Here is an 11,038-nt window from a genome sequence, read left to right on the forward strand (position 1 = left end):
ACAAAGTCTGATTACGCATATAAAATATAGGAAATCCTCCAGTTCAGTATTCCTTTAAGCACAATAGTATTCCATCACCAAAAGATACCACAATTTATTCAGCCATTCCCCAATCGAAGGGTCTTCCCTCATTTTCCAATTTTTTGCCACCACAAAGAGTGTGGGTATAAATATATTTGTACACGTCTTTTCCCTTATTGGAATGACATCCAGGAATTGATGCAGACTGAAAGGAGCAGATCCAGGAGAACATTGTACTTAGAGACTGATACCACTGTGGTGCAATCAAACATAACAGACTTCTCTAGTAGCAGCAATGCAAGCCTCCAGAGCAAGACTGAGGGACTTAGAAAGAACACTAGCCACATTCAGAGGAAGAACTGTAGGAGTAGAAACACAGAAGAAAAAGAACTGCTAGAACAAAAGGGCTGATGGGGATATTATTGGGGATGTAGACACCAAATGATAACTTTAATCCAAGTATCAATAATATGGAATTAGGTCTTACTCAATGATCCATGCAAAACCCAGTGGAATTGTATGTTGGCTATGGGGAGGGAAGAGCTTTGGGGAGAGAGAAAAAAATGAAACATGTAACTATGGGAAATATTAATAAGAAAAAAAGGAAAAATATAGGAAATCCAGAAATCCAGACCTCTTTTGTACAACTCTAACTGAGAGGGGAAAAAGATGAATCAGGGACAGCTAGATGGCTCAGTAGTGAAAAAAGTATGAGAGGTCCTGAGTTCAAATCTTATCTCATATTTCCTAGCTCTGTAGCCCTGGGAAAATCACTTAACTCCAATTGTCTGACTCTTAAACATTTCATTTTCTGCCTTGGAAATGATACTTGATATAGATTCTAAGATGGAAGTTAAGGATTTTAAAAAGTGAATCAGCACAAAAAAGGGAAAAAAATGATTATAATGGTGTTAGAAATTGTCAAGATATAAATCTAGAAGAACATCATTCTATTTCATTAATTGTTATGTATGGGGAAGTTAAGTCAGCCAAAATGAAGTAATAAGGCACCAAGAGGGAGAGACAGCAGTAGCATTCTCCCTACAAATCCAAAAATAACTACCACCTTCAGTTATATTGATAAATTTATATATTGATAAATTGATAAATATATTCATAAAAATGGCTCAGGATACTCAACACAAGACATTTGGAAGAGTAGCATCCCAGATTACCAGTCATACTTCCATCCCAGGCTCACAACAAACATTAATGGGAATCATTAGTGTAGAAAACACTATCTTCTTCATCACTATCACCACCACGATCTCCAAGTTTTTTCTTAATTATCATCAACAGGTATATAATCCCAAGTGTTCTGAGAACTCAAGCCACTGTGTCACTGGTTCTGTTTCTACTCCAATCCTTAGAGTTATCTGAGAAAAAATTATGTGGAATTATGACATGGAAACTATTTCTGCAGATGCTAATGCCACAGTTACTGAAAGTTCCCCCAAATAAAGTTCTTAACACTAAAATCCTTTGAATGATCAAAGGGTTTGAAACTGAAATAATAATGTCTTTAATTACATTTAAGAGGAATTATGATCTTCTGTGATGTTGAACCTAAAAGAACATTAGGGTTTTCTCTTATAATTGTGGCTGAAATCTCCCTGAGATGTGGTCTTGACTATTAGAATATGAGTTTGACAAGAACAGGGATTTTCTCAGGTTTTATGCTTGTAACCCTATTAAATGCAAATTTTATCACAATGTGTGTGTCACAAAGTAAATGTTTTTTTTTTTCCTTCATTCATTTACATGTAAAGTTCCAGAGAAAATTAAATATTGGCATATATTCAATTGGAATTCTTTGAGGAAATGAAGCAAAAGTTAAAAGTTGCTCACTTAAATGAAAGGAGATATAGAGGATAGAATTAAAAGGAGAATGAATAGGTTAATACAGAATATACAAAATCTTACTCAAGTAAAAAAGTCATTGAAAATTAGATAGGATCAAACGGATACTATTGACTCTTTCAGATATCAAGAAGGACCAGGACTGAAAAAAGGTCTAAATATTTTTAGAAAATGTAAGATATATTTTACCTTAAAAACTGACAGGAACAATGAGTAAAGGGGCGATAATCTAAGAATGATTAAAATTCTTGAAAACTTCTAACATAAAAATCCTAGCTAGCATATTTTAAGAAATTATGAATGAAAACTGTCCAGGAACAATTAAATCATAGGATAAAGTGAAGATAGAAAGTATCTACTTGTTCTTACCTAAAAAAATCACTTAAATAAAAACTCCCAGAAATGCCCTGGCCAAAATTGTGGGCATCCATTCCAAAACCCTTTCTTACTGTCAGTTTCCTAATGTGATTCTGATGGTGAGGACAGATCCAAGTATACTGTCAAATCTAGAACATGTGTAGAGAGAGAAAGATGTGACAAAGTTAGTGATGGCTCCAAGTTTCTTGCCAACTGCTAATTAATATTCTGGAAGATCAATCCTAACCTCTTATTTAACTATTTATTCTTTAAATTCCAACTAGATTAGTGTGGAAAAAGTTATGTGACTTACATCCCCACTAACAGTTTGTTTAAAATACTTTTCTAGTGAAGAAAACAAGAGCTCATTCACTTAGGAAAATTGAAATCAGTGTTGCAACACCTTAAAGAGATTGACATTGAAACACCTTGCTTTCTGAATTCCAAGATACTAAAGTGTGTGTATTAAAGCAAAGCTTTGATGGAAATTACTTATACTGTGAAACACAATGCATGACAATTGAGTACACTTACTAATAATACAAAAGCTATTACTTAGAAGCATAGATAGAATATATAAAGCTGAAAGCAATATTTCTTCTAAGATGGGATATTTAAAGAAATTCACAAGTTTAAAGTGTATATATTTGAGGAGGGAAGAAGGAGTTCATAGAGGCAAAAATATAAATGTACTAGGGCTGTGTCAGTAAACCTATGGCATGCATGCCAGAGGGGGCTGCTCCCTTCCCCCTTCCCACATGTACCTCAGGACAATTCTCCTATCACTCTCTTCTCTCTCCCATCACCCACTCCTCTGCCAAATAGCCTAATGGGAACACTTCCTCCCTCTTCTGTCTGAGATAAGATGGAGTGGCTCACATGTGGCATGACAGTTGCAGTTTGGGCATTCTGTCTCTAAAATGTTCACCATCACTGTTCTAGGCCAATATACAACCTTCCCCTATTTGAAAATAAAATGATGAAGCATCATTATAAACCTTCTAGAACTTCATGCCATCTGATAGACTGTGGCGGTGTCCAATACTTCCAAAGAAAAAAGGAGAGAGAAACATTTTTTAATCAGGAAATATTCAAAATACATCAGGTATTTAGAGACAGTTTAGTGCAAAAGTATGCTGAAGACATGTCTAAATTTTTCCTCATAAACTTTAACTCTAAGGGAATAACCTAACTTTTTTCCTCCTCACTAGTAAATGGGAGATAATAATTGTCCCTATATCTAAAAACTATTGTGAGAATTACATGAGTTATGCAAAATGCTATATTAACTGTTATTATTAAAATAATTCATAGACTAGAAAAAGAGTAAATATTCTCTTTTCTCTTTCTCAGCATACAGTAAGTGCCTCCCAGGACTTTGGGCAACTTAATACAAACATATAATTAGTTCACCACCTTGATTTTGAAACTCCTGAATCTATTTTGCCTCTATTTATCAAGTCATTTCAGGAATCTCCAGGTAATCAATCTTATTGAAAGGGTAAAGGATTCTGAAATGCCTGAGTAATTAAGAGATACATATAGGAAAGACTAATGACTTTTAGTTCACTGAGTTGGTAGGTTTCCTACTTTTGAAGCTATAAGCAGAGATTCTAATCTCCAAAACTAGAAGTTTCCTGAATACAACAGTAGTATAAGCCTTCTCTCCAGTCCTCTTTAATTGATGTCTATATATTTGTCAAGCCTTTAGATTAGAATTACTAAAGCACAGTTCATGATTCTTTACAGAAAAAAAATCCTGTATTTCATGAAAAATGTATACAACTCATTGCCTGCTATTTAAAGTCTTCTATAATCTAGATTCCATCTATTATTTCCCTAGTCTTTACTCATAGTACTTCCCTTCATAAAAGTTCTGTTCTCTTCCCCTTTAGTTTTCCTATGTTCATTTCAACAGGCTATCTCTCATATATTTGGGAATCTAGCCTCTAGAAAGGAACTCCTTTCTCATCTCCTTCATTCTTTTCTCACCTCATTTAACTCCTAAATTTCCTAGATTCCTTCAAGAAATAACTCAAGTTACAATTCCTACATAATACATTTCTTGACACCTTCATTCCAAAAAATTATTATTCTCTTCATTTTAGAATATTCTATATATAGTTTGTGTTTGCTTATCCAAGTATGTACTCCTAATATGTAATGAGAGTTCCTAAGGAAAAGGGAGTTGGTGATAGGTACATCTCTGTGTGTAGGTGTGTGTGTTTATCTATAGGGTACACAAAATTTTAAGTAGTACATATGGCAAGACAGTTTGAGCCTGCCTTCCTGCTTTTTTAATAAGTTAAAAAGGTATTTTTCTTAGTTTTTGAATCATGAACCTGGAGATTCAATTTTGTGATTTTAGTTGTTGGGTTACACATATGCTGAAACACAGGGTAATCTATTCTGTGTAAGAGTCAATTGCTGAACTAACAACCTAGAAAAAGAACTCCTATCACATAAACATACTTGCATGGAGCTAGTTTCAGATTTCATTCTCTCAGATTGAATTTATGATTTATCAAGCTCCATGAATACTTGCTAGTCCACCATGTAAGAAGCTCACTTGCTCTTTTCCTTATCTCTTTTAAAAACTCTTCCACAACTTTTAAAAAAATCATTGTTTTAATAAAGTTCCTCATACAATCATATTGTGTTTCTTATTACCTTGATATTTCCACAGCTACTGAATTTAAATCATCATCAGCCATAGTATTTCTAATACATTGATTTCTACATATTAAGTCTTTAATAAATTTTAGTTGAAATGAACTTTAAAGAGAATAATTATAAAATAGTATGAATTGCTAAAAATTATGAACTATTATTAAGAACTGTTAAATTATGTTACATAAATTGTTTTTGTTTGAAGTTCTTAAAATTATCAAAAGTAATAATGGTAATGTCTCTATGAGTGTGTTTTCGAGCAGTGTGGGGAGGTTGGTTTCCACCACCCATGTTGAATTAAAGCTTAAATATTCTGCATTTTCACAATTTTCTCCATTCCCTAGATACTCAATGTCATTTGTGCAGACCACCAGTTCTAGAAACCTGTGAATAATTAATCCCATAGCCATGTGCATTCAAATTATCATTAGTTGAAGTAATAATTATGAAAAAAACATGGTAATTGTTAAAAAAATCAATAGATATTTAGAATACAATTTTGAATAATGGAACTCTATGGGATTCACTATTCTTACTTATCTAATTATATAGTCCTTACTTCCTTGCTTCCTTGCTTCCTTCCTCCCTCCTTTGCTCTGTCTCCCTGTCTCTGTATCTGTCTTTCTCTCCCTCTTTCTTTTGGAACCAGTAAATGCAGACATATTTAATTATCTCAGTCAAAGAGAGGAAAATGAGCATAGAAGGAAGGCTAAAATTACTAAATCACATTTAGGAACAAACCAATCAGAGGAAGAAGTGGTTTACAATATGATATGTTAATGGATTCTTGTTGAAGAATTGCTGATTGTCCTTTAGAAATTTACTTTTTATACCTTCAATCTATATATGATCCATGAAGTCTGATTTAGCTCCTGGGAAGCTGAACAGTAGCCATTTGCATAGTCAGACAAAGATGAAAATTTAGAAATGACTTTTTCTCTTTCTACCACTGATACAACAATGGGATATCATTTTTCTTTATGTATGTATAATAAGGGGAACTATTTACCATTTTATGAAATAATACAGAACAATGAAAGCTGATTACTTACTTAATCATCAGCATTATTCAAGCAAAAATTATTACACAAACTGTTCACATAATTGCAGCAGGAAGTTTTGATTTGAGTTACTCTGCTTTTTGTCTTTTTTCTTACTTCAGTCTGCATTTGAGGTATATTTCAAAATTAAAAATTTTAAGGGGAAATAGGACAACACAAGTTTTAGTGTCAAAAATAGAAACATAATTTTGGAAGAATGAATGAATCAAACATTTATTTCTAAAGGTGGGAACTATTTTCACCACAGGAAATTCCAACTCTACATTTGTTTCCTAACTTTAGTTTGCTCCATATTGAGCAAAATTTTTAAATAAAAACATTTAATCACTCCAAATTTGGGTTACACTCTACATGATCTTTCTCTACAAATACTCTCCAAAAACAATTCAGAACAATTTTTAAAATGGCAAATATATTTCAGAAAAAAATACATTTTTGAAGTAAGCTGCTTTCATTGAATGAAAAGAATAAATGAATACATCATTTGGAGTACTGAGAGAAAATATATAAATATTTAAATTTAAATTTAATTAAATTTTAAATTTAAAAAATAAAATTTTAAATCTAGGTGAAAAATGGTAGCACTTCTGGTGTTCGTCAACCCATTGATTGGCAAAGACTAATGAATGCTCCAAAATCAGAGATTACATTTCGGAATGGATTTTGTCAGACCCTTTTTTTTTCTTTCAATGTTCACCCACATTCATATCATTGCAAGGAAATGTTTCCCATATATTTTTTAATTATTCATTTACACTCACCTTATAAAAATAATGTTTTGTGGGAGGTACTTGAAGTTCACAAAAACTTTGAGTCCTTTTATAATCCATTTTATTGAAACTAGGATGTCAAATTTTGTTAAAATTTTAATTTGAACTCTGTCTCGTGTTTTCTTAGATACCAAAAATATGTGAAGTTCAACTCTGTCTTAAGGCTGGAAAATATATACTTTTCATTCTTCGTATGTAGATCCTCTTTCTTGTTCTTGAAGGCTATGTTTATATATGCCCAATGAAGTGTAGAAAGAGTGTAATTACCAATGTATAGTTTAAGTCAAAAGTTATTTTGTTAGAAATAAATACATAATTTTGCTTTGTATTACCCAGAAAATTACATCAATTCTCTACTTGACTCATCATGTGCAAACACAGGCCTGAAATCAAGTTATATTTTATATGTTTTAAAGGTGATCAAATTAAGGAATTTGGATTATTTTGAAAGCTTTGATTTATTTAATTCACTTATTGTATTTCAAATACCAAGACTCCAAACATAAAGTTTCAGAAAATTAAAAGTCACTTCAATATATTAGTAATTTCAATATTTGGTTTTACGCATTCAGTTTAGGTATAATTAAATACTTATTAGTGTTCTCTCTAAATGTTTGCCATCAGTTAAAATCCAATTTCTCCAGAAATTTTGCAAGCTTTTACATAATTCCCTATATACTCCCAATTTGTATCCTTTTATTTGATAGAAATTTGCTGATGACTATTATGTCATAGTGAGAACATGAGGTTTTATCTTAATTTTCAACCCAAGCTCCTTATCAAAATAAAACATAATAATATTCATCAGAATTACTTCTTAGTATGAAGTTATCAGGGAACAGAGATTATGACTATACAATAATATAGAGTTGGGAATGGGGATTGGAATTAAGATAACATTTCTATAAAGATGTAGAAATTCCTTTCGCCTATACATGCCTTCAAATAGGTACTTTGTTTTTGTGAAAGATTTGAACTTAAGTCTTTCTATACTTAAATGCAGTATTTATAAACTGTACCACCTAGTTGTAAGTGGGGGTTCTATTATCTCAAGAATTACAGGAACAGAAGGTGTAAAATGGTGGTAGTGATAGCTATCTTGAAACTCATAACATTTCCTCATCTGTTCACTCCTTTAAAATCTCTTTAAGTTGTTAATGATTTTGCAATTCCAGAAGAGATAGCCATTTACAGAATTATGAGATCAAAGTCTCAGATTTGGAAGGTGATTCAGTTGCCAACATATGGCAAGGAGTATGACAGTCCAAATTAGTCAGTCCAACTCTGCTCAAAAAACTCTATTGTGTGTGGGGGTACCTGGGTGGTTCAGTGGATTGAGAACCAGGCTCAGAGATGGGAGGGGTCCTGGGTTCAAATTTGACTCTGACACTTCCCAGGTGTGTGACTCTGGGCAAGCCACTTAACCCCCATTGCCTAACACTTACCACTCTTCTGCCTTAGAACCAATACCCAGTATTAATCCTAAAATGGAAGATAAAGGTTTTTTTAAAAAAATCCTCAACTGTGATCTTCACCTAACAATTCCTTTCATTCTTGTATGTCCTCTCTCAGCAATTCTTCCTTTCTCTCAAGAGCAATGCATCATACTTAGCTTCCAGGAAAGCCATGGTTTTAACAAATATTAGTGAAGAGCAATAAAGTAGATTTTAATCCTGGACTTAAAAAAGTGAAGGCTTAGTATTTCTAATCACTATCATAAGGATCTTAATTTCCTATAAAGTATGATATTGGAAAAAAAAACTGTGATTACACCACAGGACTTTCTGTTGTACCTCATTTGTGATGTGAGCTTGAGAGTATAGAACTTTCAGAGAAGTGGTAATATTTCAGTAGTACCTGTTTGCTTCAAAAAGACATTCTAAGAATATAATGAAGCTCATGGTAGGATCTGGACCCCACTATATAAACTATTAGATGTACTTTTAAAAATTAGCATAGTTACGTCTCTAACAAGTCATGTAAACTCTGAACATTTTTAACACTGCAAAATTTAAGGAGTCATGATATTTTTAATGGAGAAAATAATCAGAATTAAGATTTTTTTTCATTTTGTGAGACTAAATCCAAATTTTTAGAATTTTTATACATACACTTCAAAGAAGAAAAGAATGTATTTTTAATGAATATAAACTTAACAAATTAGAAAAATAAATATAAGTACTTATATTCAAAATGAAAAACCAATTTTATATCACAATGCTTTTATCTGTGCCCATGGAGAATTTTCCAAGTAGTTTCTTTCACAAGGTTATGTCTATTCTTCAATTATTCATGAGAATGAAGGAGAAAGTATCTTAGTTTCTTTAAAACAACTGCAGGTGATAGTCTTCAAGCTGTGATGGGCAAACTACAGCCCCCAGGCCAGTTGCAGCCCCCTGAAATGTTCTATGGGTTGGGGGACATTATTCCTAATCTGATGAATACAATGAGTAGGATACAATACAATAAAACTTTGAAAGAGTTGCCTTAGAAACAGACTGACATAAGAGCATTTCCTTTCCTTTGGCCCCCTCTTTAAAAAGTTTGCCCATCACTGTCTTAAAGGATTGGATTCTCCCCCTTCTATTCAAAATTGTTAGGTTTAGATATTTTTTTGAAAATTAATTTGTGGTTGGTCTTTGTAATTGTTTCAGTAATTACTATTCATTCATTTTACCTCATTTACAGTTTAATACATGGGTAAATCAACTCTTTGACCCAGCAAAACCACTAATAGGTTTCTGTCCAAAGAAATCAAAGATAGGAGAAAAGGAACTACTTGACAAGAAAAATAATAAAATGTTTGTAGCAGCTGTTTTTGTCCTGGATACTAAAAGAATGTTCATCAACTAGGCAATGTTGAACAAGTTAGTATATGATTGTAAAGTACCATAAGAAATGATGAACAAGATGATCCAAAAAAAAATCCCTGGAAAGATTAAGTGTTGCAAAGTGAAGTTAGGAGAAGAACATTGTACATTAACAACAACAATTTGTGATGATTAACTGTGAATGAGTTTATTAGCAGCAAAGCAAGGATCCTTTACAACTCCAAGGATGAAAAAGACTGTCCACCAACATAGAAGGAAATGATAGACTCTGAATGCAGATTAAAGCTTGACATTCTTTATTATATCTCCTCCATGAATTTTTCTTTAGAATAAACAATATGTATATTCTTTAAGAATAATATGAACAGGAGTGGCGAGGGGCGCGTGCTCCGCTTCTGGATCGCCTAGGTCCGGTCGCCGCCCAGCAGGGAGGCTGGAGGAAATGGGTAGCCGCATCCCGCCCGCCCCCAGTGCCGATGTGAATTATTGAAAAGAAAATGGCACAACGAAGCACTGTACTTCCTTCTCTTGTCACCGAGGAAAGGCGAGTTAGAACCATGCCACGACATAGCCAGTCTTTGAGTGTGGCTCCATATTCATCTGCAAGCCTAGTGGACCAGTTGGAAGATAGAATTCTGTGCCATGAGAAAACAACTGCAGCACTTGTGGAACATGCTTTTCGTATAAAAGATGACATTGTTAACAGTTTGCAGAAAATGCAAAATAAAGGTGGAGGAGATCGATTGGCTAGACTGTTCTTAGAAGAGCACATCAGAAATATCACGGCAATAGTGAAACAACTTAATCGGGATATTGAGGTCCTACAAGAACAGATACGTGCCAGGGATAACATTAGCTATGGAACAAATTCTGCCTTAAAGAGTCTGGAGATGCGACAACTCTCTGGTTTGGGAGATCTTCGGGGAAGAGTAGCAAGATTTCTCAGCTTTTAAGCAGAGTTGACCTGTCAATATCAGAGCAAAGCACAAAGCTGAAAATGACCCACAGAGATAGCAACCATCAGCTTCACCTTTTGGACATTAAATTTAAAGGTACAGTGGAAGAACTTAGTAGCCAGATTTTGTCTGCACGGAATTGGTTGCAGCAGGAACAAGAACGGATAGAAAAAGAACTTTTACAGAAGATTGATCAGCTTGCATTGGTTGTTAAGGAAAATAGTGAAATTAGTGAAAGGACCATGGAGAAGAAGTTCAGTCAAATGTCAGCAAAGCTTGATAAAATAGAAGAGATACAAAAGAAAAATATGGATGCACAGAGGCTAAAATCTGATGATGAAAAGATGAATGTCCGAATCAGCAAAATTGAATTGCAGATGAATGAAGAGATGAAAGAAATGAAAGCAGAAGTCAATGCTGGGTTTGCAGCCATCTATGAAAGCATAGGATCACTCAGACAAGTTCTTGAAGCCAAAATGAAAATTGATAAAGACCAGCTACTGAAACAAATT

General features: G+C 33.4%; 1 protein-coding gene across 1 annotated transcript; it reads left to right on the forward strand.

The window, feature by feature from the left end:
- Positions 1-10,067: 10,067 nt before the first annotated feature.
- On the forward strand, positions 10,068-11,035 carry LOC123241828 (protein FAM81A-like; the record flags this gene model as incomplete). Its single annotated transcript, XM_044669354.1, is given in 2 exon segments — positions 10,068-10,506; positions 10,509-11,035. Coding segments are annotated over 2 exon segments (966 nt in total), but the record flags the coding sequence as incomplete, so codon positions are not given.
- Between the last annotated feature and the right edge of the window lie 3 nt (positions 11,036-11,038).

Source organism: Gracilinanus agilis, chromosome 3 (assembly GCF_016433145.1).
Source record: "Gracilinanus agilis isolate LMUSP501 chromosome 3, AgileGrace, whole genome shotgun sequence".
Taxonomy (NCBI): Eukaryota; Metazoa; Chordata; class Mammalia; order Didelphimorphia; family Didelphidae; genus Gracilinanus; species Gracilinanus agilis.